Raw genomic sequence first — 14,016 nt, forward strand, 5'->3', positions numbered from 1 at the left:
ATTCTGTCTTTGTCTTTGGTTTTGATGAGTTTGATGATGATGTGTCTTGGTGATTTTCTTTTGGGGTCTATCCTGTTTGGGGTTCGTTGGACTTTCTGAATGGATATATTCTCATTTTTCATCATACCAGGGAAGTTCTCCTCCAGCAAATCCTGAACAATTTTCTCAATGGTTTTATTTTTCTCTTCCTGTTCTGGAATTCCAATGACATGTAAGTTATTCCTTTTGATGGTATCGCACATGAACCTTAGGCTTTCTTCATTTTGCTTTTTTTTTCTGATTGATCCCTTCCAAAGAAGTATTCAGGTATTTGTCTTAAATCTCATTAATTCTGTCTTCCATTGCATCAATTCTACTCCTTTGCCCTTCCAATGTGGTATCTATTTCTTACAATTTAGTATTAATCTTCTGGATTTCTGTCTGTAGATTTAGAATCATTTCTAATTTTTCATTTATTTTGTCCTTTTGTTCTTGTATTTTCTTCCAAAATTCTTCTAAGGTTTTTTCTGCGTTTTCTTTGGTCTGTCTCTCAATCCTTTGAAGATACCTAAAGATAATTCTTTTGAATTTCTTATCTGAGAATTCCAATGCTGCATCTTCCTCAGGGATGTGATCTGGGTCTATATCCTGCTGCTTTGTTTCTACCACTGTATCCTGCTTCTTTGTGTGGACTGTGATGATCTGTTGTCTCCAAGGCATCGTGGTGTTGTTGTATTTAGATCTCTGTTAAGTGTCTGTGAAGAGCAGCTCAGGGTGATTCAGGCTTTTCTTGGTGCTTTTTCATTGGCCTGTTGGAGAATGAGTTAGTGGCTCTCACTAAGTGAAATTGCAGGAGGTGTGGGTGTAGTTGTGTCTTATGGGGAATGTTGTTGTCTCCCACTCAGTTAGACAAAAATTACAACTGAACAACAATCAAAAAACTAAAAAGCACATGGACAAAAAAAAACACACCATGTAATCACACAGGAACAGTAACCATAAAAAGAGAAAAAGAAGAGGAAAACAACAAGAAAACCTGCAATATCTGGGGATAGGGCACTTAGAGAAAAAAGTAGAGGAGGAGAATAATAAATGAAGGAAAAAAAATGGGAAAAATGCAAAAAGAAAAACACAGAATGGGGTTAACCATGAGAAAAAAATGGGGAAAAAAATGAAATAAAAAAAAAAAATTTCAACCAGGAACAGGGAAAAGAAAAAAAGCTGATAACTAGGACCTGGGTGGGGAAGAATAAGAATAATAGTGAAAAGGACAAACGTATTAATAATAATAGTTGTTTTAAAACAAATACAAGCAAACTAAACTCCAGAAGAAAGAAAGCAAAAAATAAATAAAAATAAAAAAAGAGAAAAAAGTCGGTGGACAGGGCAGGGCACCCAGACTCCGTCTGAGCACACAGACTGGGATGGAGTTCCTGTGGGCCCAGACTGTGGGTCAGAGTGGGGGATGGCCACACCTCTGTTCAACAAACGAATGTGGGGTATAAGAGTAACAAGAGGAATGTCACACCTTTTCAGTCGGGCAGGTCCAGAGTGTCCTTGGGGTTGCTGGCAAGCAGAACCTGTTCTTAAGCCCCTGGAATCTGCAAGAGCACTCTTTAAATATCCAAAATGGTCAAGCTGCTTGTAAACATTCAAAATGGCGGTGCCCTCCGGACAGGCAAAAGTCCACAGCTCAGCCCACCTTTCTCTTCGCCTTCTCCGTTTATTCCCCAGTCACCAGAGCAGTCCTTCATGAAGTCCCTGGCTAGCAGGGCTGATTTTTAGGTTAATTCTTAGGTCGTACCACCACTTGGCACTCTCCAAGCTGTCTGTGCCTTCAGGATCACTCAGGATTGCTGTCAGACCACAGCTCTGTCTCCCTTTTTGGTATTTTCATGCAAATTCTTCTGCTAGTTGGCGTTTAATGTACTTCTATATCCTTCCCTTCAAGGCTCAGGGGTCCAGGATTATCTTCTGTGTCAATCTGTTAATTGGTTTCCCTTTTCTTTGTTGAAGAGGGTCTGTGCAGTCTTTCTGCCTATTTCGCCATCTTACCAGAACTCTTAAATGTCATTTTACTATTTTTTTTTTTTTGTTCCTTTAATCCTACTTTACTGTTTCTTTTGCAGTTACATTTCCTAGTGTGCCATTTAAATTCCTTTATTTTTTTTCACTACTTTTAAAAGTTATTTTCTTAGTGGTTGCCGAGGTTTTACCAGCTAGAGATCTATTCCAACGTAATTCCAATGAGATATATAAGTATGACTTCTATATACTTCTACTTCTTCCCCTGGACCCAGTGTTCTTGACCTGCTTCACCTGGGATAAATCCTTCCTATTATGAGTGGGGGCTGGGTAGGGAAAGGGAACCGAGCTGATGTCTCAATTGCATTCACCTTGCAATTGGCCTCTGCATCACTGACCTGGAGTAGCATGAGAAATACTGGCAACCTGGTATGTCTGGGAGATACTGTCACCCTCAACTGAGAACTTGAAGGGAGCAGGAGCCTTGTCTTTTTGCCCACATCCATCTGGAGTAGAGCTTTTGTCACAGTGAGTTGTGGGGGGGAGGGGGAAGGAGAGGAAGGAAGAACAGGTCATCAAATGCCACAGATTCTTACTGTTCTGAGATTTAGTAGATTTTCCTGTTTTTTCATTTGCTGTATACTCATAAAACAATTTTCAGAGTTTTTAAATGGTTGTCTTTTAAAATAATTTTCACCAGTTATGGTTGTTATATGGGGGTGGGGGGTCAGCGAATCTCTTTATGCAACCATTCCAGAAGTCATTTCTCTATTCAATTATCATTGACATTCTACAGTTTGCTTCACCAAAAAGTGTTTGAAACAATGGAAGTTTATTCATATCCCTTAGGATGTTTTAAAAATGAAATTTTGATAATCTGAAAGCACAAAATACTACGAATTTAGGAAAGAGTGAATAAAATTCTTAATAGATTTTAGGAGCTTAAAAAATATTTATCATCCAGAAAGAAATATTCTCAGTAGAATAAAGCCACATCCAGTGTGGAAAGGAAATCAAGACATAGAAATATAAAAGAACATTATTTTGAGCAAACTTCTCTGTTACTTTTAAGTACAATAGTTATAATTGGTTTTTTGTTTGTAAATCACTACATTTGCTCTTTAACATTTTTCTTTCACATCAATTGTATTTTCACACACAAGACTATATAGAGAAAAACCAGCTGCCATCAGCTAAGTGTACAGGCAATCCTGGGTTCCAAACAAGATCCATTCCTGTGTTAAGAGTTTATAGCTCAGGGGTCTTAAAAAAGCTTTTGAGTGGCCATGCAAGATGCAACTACAGATCTCTCTTCATCTGGAGCAAAGAAAAGTGAAGAAAATCAAGGTTGTGTAGGAGCAATTAGTCCAAGGGATGAATGGACCACAGGAATCTCAGTCTTCACGACCCTGAGACCAGAACTAGATGGTGCCCAGCTACCAATACCAACAACTCAGAAAGGGATCAAAATGGGAGATTGTGGATGATGTGGAAGGAGCTCTGGTGGTGCAGTGCCTAAGGCATTTGACTGCTAACCAGAAGGTTGGTGGTTCAAACTCACCAGCTGTTTCGCAGAAGAAAGATGGGGCAATCTACTTCTGTAAAAATTCACCACCTTGGAAACCCAATGGGGGTCCTTACAAGTCGGAATCGACTTGATGGCAGCAGGTAGTGGGTGGGATATTGTGAGAGGAAAAATGTGGACTAAATTTCAAAAACACAAAAATGACCAGAATTACTGGTTGGATAGAAACCCCTGAGACTATGGTCCCAGATTATCCTTTGGGCCTGGAATTGGACTCACCTCCATAGATTAGCTTTAAGCCAAACAAAAGAAAGGCCTACTAGCAGAACACTTACATTAAGAAGCACCCCTTAGAAAAGTCAACCATAAGATCAGAGGGGCAGCATTTGCATAGGGGGAAAGCTAGACAGGAATGCATATGTAAGAAGGATGCAGGGAAGAGGTAATCACAGGGAAGAGATGGGAGGAGAGCTGGGATTGTAATTAGGGCATGGAACAAAATGTGTGGGGACGGTTGAGGGTAAAACAAATTGGCTTTGTAAATTTGCACCTAAATCACAATAAAAAATTGAAAAAAAAAAGTTTGCAGATCAGTTGGAACAGGTGTGTATGTCCTTATTGGGCTTATTTATTTCAACAAAAGGCTTGAAGCTATTTCAATGACTTAAAAGCTGCACATGCACCAAGTGAAAGTGATTATGATGAAGAATTTGTTGCAAGTAGGCATTAGTTCAAGGAGCTCTAGTAGCACGGTGCCTAAGGCATTTGACTGCTAACCAAAAGGTTTGTGGCTCAAATCCACCAGCCATTCCATGGAAGTAAGACTGGGCAATCTACTTCTGTAAAGATTTACTGCCTCAGAAACCCAATGGGAGTCACTATGAGTTAGAATGACTCGATGGCAGTGGGTTTCATTTGGGTTTGGTCTTGGTTTGATTTAGGTATTAGCTCAGTTGTTTCAAAGTAAGGGCAAAAAATATTCAAGCAAGGCTTTGAAGATGGTGATGCCCCACACAAGGATGGTGACACCTAGCTCAAACATGGCAACTGACTGTGCCACTTTGAATATGTGTGGCTCTCTGCAGTCTGCCAATAATCCAATGCCACAAACCAGGGTCCTGCAAGGGCCCATTACACCTCCTCCAAATCTCCCATTCCAGGGTTTCAACCCATAATTTTTCCCATTCCATTTACCATGATGACTCACCCAATTTATAAAAATTCCAGTCTGTTCCTGTTTTGCTTCTGAACCATGCCATGACATAACCAGTTCAAAGCACTGCATTAAAGGGCAAGAAGGAGTTGTCCGTAAGTCAGACATTCGTAACGAGGATATTCTTAACTCAGGGACTCCCTGTAGTGCTCTTCAGTCACTTGTCATCCAAATCACATGATCCCCAATATCAGGAAATAGTAATAGCCAAGAAGGCAGATCTGTTCTCTCCCTTTAAACACTATTCGTGGTGGACTATATGTTTAAAATCCTGGAACACAAATGGATTTTTTTGCAAACCAAATAGATGTTTAAGCGTATTAGTTTATGTTGCTTACTACAGACTTTAACAGCCACAGGAGTTGGGCTTATCTATGTGTGTATAATTTTTTTTTTTAAATAAAGAAGATCAGAGAATATTAACATCAAAAATCCTTATCAAGTGAAACTTTCATTTGCATTTACCTTACTGTTACACTTTTAAGGAATTACACAAGTTATACTTAAAAGAAAAAAGCTCCTTACCTTCTTGGATTTCCAAGTAAAAAGGTTTGCTAACAATTTGCAAACACCATTGTTTCTTTACTGTAATGACAGAATTATTTTAAGTACACATAACAGGCATAAATTAGTAAACATTTAGATTATTTTATAAAACTGTAAAACTAATTTGGAATTTGATAGTTCAAACTAAAAAACAATTCAAAATAAAGTTCATATTGTTTTATAAAGAAGAGGTATAAAAAGAGTGACAACTGCTTTTATTCTAATCCACAAACCTATTTCAAAGAACCTAAGTACAATAACTGCTTAAACATAAATGGTAAACAGAGAATGAATGACCACTTTCAAGGGACACTACAGAAGATTTCCATAGGGTTGGGAAGGTTAGGCTAGTGTTCAATGATTTCTAGTATCTCATAATTCTAAAATTCTCTGATTTTACAGTTCTCCCAGCAGTCCATGAATTAATAAACAGTTCATTCTTTTCACCATTAACTGCCAGATCTGACGCACATATCTGGCAATTTCAGTATGTTATTCTATGTGCTAAAGTAAATCTCATCTCTCAGAACATGTTGCAATTCACATGGGCCTTTGCCTCATGTGTTCCAGATTGTCCTTACTTGTTTCAGATTAATGAGTTTCACTATGCTTGAACAGGATTTTTTTTAGCCTAAATGTTCTTCCTTTTTTGGCAATGTAATAAACAATACAATAGAAAAAATGAAATTTTAAAACTTTCAACAAATGTTACATCTTACAATTTAGAAATAAGCACCTGTATATCAAACTCCCTGTATATTAGAATAAATAATTTAAATACAAGCAGTTGGTATATATGCTGCTTGCTCAGTTCTCTTCAAATAAGGGTCTATGTCACGAAAAGAGCTTCAGGTTAAATCATAATGCTAAGATTCTAAATTATTATGATTACTACTTTTATAATCTAAGCTGGGTTTTTGGTTCTGGGAGAAAAAAGAGTGAGCAATTATCTTTTTTGTAGAAGATAATTTAGATTCAAGATGTATACCTGGCAAAGTATTTACCCACTTGCCCTCCAGGAATTGCCAGAGAGATGAAATGTAAAACCAAACTACTTGGAAGACTTTACGGCTTCAAAAAGCAGTTGAGATCTATGAATAACCATAAAAGTCCCCTGATTCATTAAAATTAATTCTAAATAGTGTTCTCTGAAGTTATGTAACTTCAAGTAATCTAATCATTATTTTCTATTTTTGAAGCACTGGTTCATAAAAAAATCAAATCTCCATGAATCAAAGTGCTCTCCACTGGCAGCATGGCAGTGAGTCATACTGAAAACCAGATCTACAAAAGACACCTCTGAACATTGTTTCACACCTTTAATACTGTCTTAGAGGGTCTACTAATCTTTAACTATTTTAATGTACTCAGAAATATAAAAGGGAAAATCATAGTTGAAACAGTTATTCTAAGTCTACAGAGACAATTACTATGGCAATATTTGTTTACTCAGAACATATTTTCATTTCAAATATATGTTAAACTTCTCACAAAGTCAGAACACAACTCACAGTTTGAACAGAAACCTCAAGTGTTTAAATCTCTACAGTCAGTAAAATAAACACTACATATTAGGTTACTTTTGAATACAAATCATGTACAAATTAAGTAAATGGGATATAATTTCTAGCTTGTGTTAAAAGTGAAATTATTTTTTTTGTGAAGCCTTGACCACAATCAATGAATCAAAGATTATCATAGAACGATACAAATCCAACCCTACAAATACAACACATTTGTTAGAGATCTGAATGCAGACATAACTACAGGTGGGGCTAGCTGCCCCTCAGGTGAGGAGTAATAATAGAAAAAAAAGCATGCCATGGATCAGACTCCCAGTTTTATTACTTCGTTGGTAACAGTGCCTACTTTGTTTATTGAAGAATGGTTTTTCCAATGGAGATAATTTTTTATAATGTTAGACAGTGAGGGAAGAAAAAGGGTCCCACTTTATAAAGTGATTTAACCATACTGATTATGAAAACACTTTATTTTCTGCTCTAAAAACAACCAATTTTTTTCATAAGTATTTACCTGCTAATTTATCCTCAAGAAGTGATTCAAAAAGATACACAAACTTTTTGATTTTAAAAATAAGAATGTGTGAATGTGTGTGTATGTATATATACATGTGTGTATATATACATTTATATATACACATTTATATATATTCTGAGAAGTTATGTCCCATGATCTGACCCATACTTCTGATTTAAAATATAACTGAGTTCTGTCAATATACTACCAAAAACAAAAACAAAAACTATATATATACTACATTGATTTTAAATTTTAAATTTAAACCACCCTTAGTGTACCTTACCGTATTTACTAAACTGTTGTTACTCTCTTTAATTATTACATTTCTATAAACACTCGAATTAAAAAAGGAAAAATCCCTAATCTCAAAATCAACTTATAATGAAGCTCTGAAGTTAGTTTATAATTTCTAAAATATTTTGTTAAAATGTAAAAACCCTGAAATTAGAAACAAAAAATTACAATTTTACAGTATATATCTAATTTATTTTTTTAAAAAAATATTCTGAATTGTTTTTATACAAGTAATCAAGTATTTTACTTTTTCAAATGAAACTCCTTTATAGGCTAGAAGAGGCTATGTGGTATTGCCCCATTATCAATACACATTTCATTTTTTTTACGGGACTTCAACTATTTCAAAGTAGTCATTTGGTAGAATCACGTAACCTCTCTCTGATACGTCGTCTTTCTCTTTCTGGAAGTGTACAACCTCCTTTAGTTTCTCAAGCTGCCGTTCCTGTCTTCTGCACCGCTGCTGTGCAGTCTTGAGCTTCTTTCTGAGTTTTTCAACTTGTTGTTCTAACTGATGAATCCTTTTCCTTTGGTGCATTGTATCCTCCACAGTATAGTTGTGGTCACAGAAAACGGAGAGATTATCAGGTGTCTGAAGAGGAGGCATTAATAACCCAATAGCAGCATCAACCTGGGACACAGGAGGTGTTAGAGGAGGTGGGGGAAGCTGTTCTTGTGGCTCCAGAAGATCTTCCTTCTACAACAATAAAAAGAGTACGTTTTAATTTGGTAACTACAAGTAACAGTTAAAAAGAATTCACCTGTGGCATTTAAGAAATATTAGACTTCTGTGACAATCCCTGGTACAGAAACATTCCAAAATTAAGAAAATGATTTCTTAAAGTATTATTAATACTTTCATATCTGAAGAAGTGGGATGCAATAAAGATATAGAATGATCAATTATATTTAACTGCAAATTCACTAAGTATTTAAAACTGAGGGAAAAAGTGTGAAACAGAACCGTCACTGATACAGAAAACCCAAAACTTAACCAATACACAAGTAGGGGTGTAACATGCTCTTTAAACAAGTTACAAAGCTACAAAAAGTTTCTTAGTGTGAATATATTTAACTTCAAAATACCACCTTTTGTCTTTTTTTTTAAAAAGTGTATCACTGTTGTTGGTTGCCCACGAGTTAACTCTGACTCACAGGAACCTCACGGGTCAGAGGAGAACTGCTCCACAGGGTTTTCAAGGCTGTGACCTTCCAGAAGGAGAATGCCAGGCCTGTCTTCCAAGGTACCTCTGGGAGGGTATGAAACGCCAAAAGTTAAGTGCTTACCTGTTTGTGCCACCAAAGGACTCTGGTATCACTCTTAACAGTGGTTATTTACAAGCGATGGGTACTAGGTAATATTTATTTAACACTACTCTGAATTTTCCTAATTTTCCACAATGAAGACATTAATTTTAGAAACAGAAAACCATCCAATATTTTAAAACACATTATTACCTTGTCATGTGGTTCAGTACAAAGAAATATCGTAGGTACAGCATTCTCTTTAAGTAACTTGTTGTTGCACTCTCTCTTAAAACAGTCTGGCGTAAAATGCTCTGAACAAATACTGCTGTACTTAGTGGGTTTAAAGTTTTTTCTTCTGACAGCTGCCTCCCATTTTTTACAAAGACTGGGTCGAGTAAGAGGAAACCTAAGAAGAAGACATAATTCAGTTCTCTGACTTTATTTAAAAAAAAAAAAAAAGACACTCAAATATTCCTACTTAGGATAGCATCATCTTACTTTGGAGTTACTGCAATATCCTCCATACTGGACCACACTCTAATATGCTAGTAGATTAAAGAATAATGCAATTTATCTATTTATCTCATGTACTAACATTTTTATTTTGAAGACATTTAAAGTTTTGAATAAAATACATGCTATAGAACAAATCTGCATTGCTTTTTCTTTTTCTTACCAGTAATTTTCTGTGTGCTGTAAAACAAAATTGCACATTTATATTTATGAGCTAGGTAAAAGAGGTTTCTAGTTCCCTACAACCAGTCTGACAATATGAACAGACTAAATCTGAATTAATCAAATTATGGGCAAATAAAGAAATAAAATGATCTATTTTGACTTGCCTCTTTTTCAACCAGAATATGTTTTTGAGGTCCAGATAATGGGAAATAGGAAGAGTTTACATTTATTGTCATTTTACTTTTCTAGGTTAAGGATTCAGTAAGCTGGAAGGACTGGAAATACGACAAAGAAGAGTATTTCAAATCTGTGTTCAAGTTTCTCTTCCATGTGAGTTACTTATGTAAGAGCCTGACTCCGCCATTACTACTGAGACCTGGCTGATCCTAATACCAGTCCCTTTGCCCAGGAAGTGTAAGCCAGAAGAAGCTGCACTCCTCCAAGTTCCCCGCTGGATACAGCCGCTGTAAGTACAAACTACGGCAGCAATCTACTGGTAAAACTCAGTACCTAGGGCCTACTGGCCCAAGGACGACCAGCACTACAAATTCTCAGGTTGTTTTTGAGGTTCTCTCAAGATCTTTCCCATCTCCTCCCCAAAATACTGCTCTTTTAGATAAGGGATGAGATACAGGTTAGCCTTCATCCCATCCAACCAACTGTTAAATATCTGTAAGAAATTCAGTATTTCTGAAGTGTCAATGAGGGATTTTCTGTCTTTAAATTCCTTCTGCCACATCCCTAGAAATGTGAGGGTAGGAGGGCAGGGAACAGAATGCATGAGATCTTATCACTATCTCCTGACCTTTCCTACAGTTTGAAAGTACTGGAGGTCAATTTCATCAGAGTTCAGAGAGTCCAATAAATCAAGAGATAATATTAGAATCTACTGAACTGAATCCTGGAACTGTTCTACAACCTTCTTCATGGGAAAACACTAACACTCTCAAGATACAGGAACTCCTATTTCTGTAGGGTCCAATCTATATTATATCAAACTTTAAAAAATGCACCCACATCCTCCATCTAACATAAGTAGTCTTTACCCCCAAAATTAAAGGCATGCTTAAACATTTGTTGTTGTAGTTTTCTGGCTATCAATAACTCATGTAGTTTACTATTGCTCTACTTTCTTAGTTATCATCCTTATATATTCGGGAATTCTTGCAAAGAAAGTCTAATGCAAACGCAATAAAAATTCGTAAATCCTAATCTTGGCTGAGGAGCTCTGATAGCATAGTGCCTAAGGCACTTGATTGCTCATCAGAAGGCTGGCAGTTCAAACCTACCGGCCACTCCTCGGAAGGAAGGTTGGGCAATCCTACTTCCGTAGTGATACTGCCTCGGAAACCCAAGGAGGGGTCGCTATGAGTCTGGGGCGACTCGACGGCAAATAACAACAATAATCTTGGCTGAATGAAATAATCCTCACGTTTTGTAGACATTTACTTAACATTGACTCATTTCAATTTTGCAGTTTTATTTTCCTATTTTCAAGCCAATATTATCCCCCCTGGGACTGTACCTGCAGCACCTATTGGGTAAAATCATCCCAAATTTCAGCTGTAGGTCATGTTTCTCTGACAGTTTTCTCTTAGCTCCTATAGTTACCGTCTATATTATGATTATCGGTGTGGTGTATTGGCAGTACCAGAAGCTTTCTCCATAACTTGGGAGTAAAGGTTGGTTCCTAGATGTTAAGCAAAAAATTCCTCCTCAGTTACTGAGCTTCTGTTAATGTCTGAGCTTGCCATCAAATCCATGGGACTCATAGTGACCTCTCCTTGGGTTTCGGAGGTGGTATCACTACAGAAGTAGATTGCCCAACCTTCCTTCCTAGGAGTGGCTGGTGGGTTTGAACCTCCACCCTTCTGGTTAGCAGTCAAATGTCTTAGGCACTACTCCACCAGAGCTCCTGTTAAAGGCGATGGGAAATTTGCAAACGGATAATGGTAGTGGTTGAACAACATGGTAAACATAAGTAGTGTGACTGAATTGTACAAGTGAAACATGTTGAAACAGCATAATTTATTACATATATATTTACGACAATTAAAGAGTCCTCCCTCAAATACTAGCCAAAAATTAATCCTTAATTGCTGTGACCTTGGCATCCCATCTACAGCAAGTTCGTTAAGAACACGAATAGTAATTTCGGTCGCCGTTTTAAAAGTTTTTGTTTCCTTTTCAAATGAACCACTGTATTTTTGTTAGAGTCTTCTCTATAACTGGTGGTGGCGAACTCTAGAAGCCTCTCGGCGGGAAGATCTCATGACCCTCCCGACACTGTTCGCGGGACTCGAACTTGTCAACCTGAGACAACAAGCGCACCTAGCTCTCCCTGCCGGTTCTAAGAGCGCGAGAAACGGTCGCCACAGCGACGCGCAGCGAGAACGCGTCGGTCTCAGAGCAGAGTTTCTCCAACGTCCGGACACGCCCACCACTTCCCGCCTGGGAGATCCCGATAGTGCACCCCGCCCCTGCCTCCGCCCCCCTCATTAGCCCTCGCGCGGACACGCGCCAGGCTCCGCCCCCAAGCCTAACCGGCCGCGCGCCCCCAGCCCTAACTGGGGCCGGTTCCCGTGAGGCGCGCAGGTTACTTACTTGTGGAAAGAAACGGGCTTATCTTTATCGTATCTGTTCTTGCAACCGTAGGCGGAACAGGACTGCACCATCCTTCCGGTCTTCAGTCACTTCACTTCTGCCGCCACAGTAGGCAGGTGAAACTGCTATCAGTATCGCCGCGGTCGACTTTGACACCCTCACTTCTTCTGTAGCTTTGGTTAACAGTTACAGTGATGATAACCTCACTCGGGTGTGACTAATGTGCCCGTTTTGTTGTTTGCATTAGCAGAAAGACCATAGCCATCGCCCGTCTCCCATCTCCAAGATGGCGGAGGCAGCTTCAACTTCACCTATCGCGAGGAGTTCGTCCCACTGTCTTTGATTAGCCCTGGGGTCAGAGGTAACGTTTCCTGCGAAGAAAGCCATTGGCTGAGGTTTAGCGTCTCGCTCAGCGAGCTTTGCGTTGCGGAAGTGGGCGGGGCTTCCCACCGGAAGACCGGGAGCCCTTGAGGGAGGGAACTTGGCTGGGGAAGATCGAGCATAGGGCCGAGTCTCTGCGGGTCGTGGAATTTCCGTGGGCTTATTTATCCGAAGCTTGCTTTGGGCCGTTTAGGATGGGGGGAAAGGCGGGGGCAAGTACGGTTTGTTGGGTTTGGTGGCCTAAAGGAGTCCGGGGAATAAGTCTAATTGCACTCATTTTCTGAAAAGGGCAGACACAGATGATTTGTAAAATTATGTGGAACCCTTTTCCAGAGCGCTAATCTGTATCCTGTTCTGTCCAGGCATCTGTGAGTGCCCAAGTTATAGACTTTTTAGCAATGAAGGTACACGTACACTCCCACGTACCCTGCAGCATTCTCTTCTGTACTTGCTTGGGAGCGGCCCGCAGCAGCTTCCGGAGCAAACGCGCTGCCGAAGGCTGTTTCTTGCGGCAGGAATCTTATGCACTGTGCTGGAACTCGCGAATCGCAAGAGCGATTTCCACAAGGAAATTGGTTATTATTCCCGGCCCCTCTCCTCTGTGTAGATTTAAAGCTAGAAAATGGGATAACGGGCAGTTGAGAAATCTCATGGCTCTTACACACTTTGTTTCTCTTACATGGTGTTTCCTCTAGGGTTCCATCCTCTGCCCGCCTCTAACTCTGAACACCTTGATACTTGAAGCAAATGCCTAACTTCCTTAATCTTTTACCTCCTACGTAAATATTTTCTGCCTTTGGTATTGTAATTATCTGTGAATTATCGATGCATTTCAACTAGAAACCTTGGGGTCATCTTGGATTTTTTTTCCTCACCCGCCACATCCTTTTGTCTACCAGGTTAATCTCTTAAATGAATAAATACCTCTTAAATCCATCCCTGTCCATCTCCTGCCACTGTACTTGATCAGGCCCTCGTAGTCTTTTACTTTATAGCAACCTCCTAACTGTCCTACCACCCAGTTTTGCCTCTCCAGTCCGCCCTTCACTACATGGAAACTGATTGTTACTCCTATGTTCACATCCTTCAGAAGCTATCCACTGTACTGAATAACATCCAAACTTTGTGACCCATAAAGGACCGAGTACCTCTACTTTTCTACCATCATTTCCCTCCACTTATCCTTAGCTGAAGCTTTAACTTGGGGCAGGCTCTCTCCTGGCTTATTTAAATAGGCTGTTTCCCTTTACCTGGAATGTCCATTTCTAACCTGTCACCCTTAAGATGGGCCTGTTATCTTCTCTAGTAGTTTTTCCTTAACTCCCTTTCTAGCCTCCCCAACTTGGGCACTTCTTTTGTTCCAGTGAAATCGTGTGCTAACTTCTATATTGCAGTTAAAAACCATATTGTAATTCCTATGTATATATTTCTTTTCCTCACTAGAACCAAGATCCCACTAAGGTCCCACTAATAGGGACTTTAT

At 38.9% G+C, this 14,016-nt stretch overlaps 1 protein-coding gene across 1 annotated transcript; it reads right to left on the bottom strand.

Annotated features, from left to right (window-relative positions):
* Positions 1-7,947: 7,947 nt before the first annotated feature.
* On the bottom strand, positions 7,948-12,223 carry THAP1 (THAP domain containing 1). Its single transcript, XM_007935037.2, has 3 exons — positions 12,153-12,223; positions 9,081-9,276; positions 7,948-8,319 (listed from the first exon to the last, which is right to left on the bottom strand). Exons 1-3 carry the CDS (start codon positions 12,221-12,223, stop codon positions 7,948-7,950), a joined length of 639 nt encoding a protein of 212 aa, XP_007933228.1.
* Positions 12,224-14,016: the final 1,793 nt, after the last annotated feature.

Source organism: Orycteropus afer, unplaced genomic scaffold (genome assembly GCF_000298275.1).
Source record: "Orycteropus afer afer isolate SDZICR_OR568_19922 unplaced genomic scaffold, OryAfe1.0 scaffold00024, whole genome shotgun sequence".
Lineage (NCBI taxonomy): Eukaryota > Metazoa > Chordata > Mammalia > Tubulidentata > Orycteropodidae > Orycteropus > Orycteropus afer.

Excerpts from the sequence above, each read along its gene's own strand:
- THAP1 (XM_007935037.2), bottom strand. The coding sequence starts at position 12,223 with ATGGTGCAGTCCTGTTCCGCCTACGGTTGCAAGAACAGATACGATAAA. Across the intron at positions 9,277-12,152 it reads AAGCCCGTTTCTTTCCACAA|GTTTCCTCTTACTCGACCCA; the intron begins GTAAGTAACCTG and ends TCTTCTTCTTAG. Across the intron at positions 8,320-9,080 it reads GTACTGAACCACATGACAAG|AAGGAAGATCTTCTGGAGCC; the intron begins GTAATAATGTGT and ends TTATTGTTGTAG.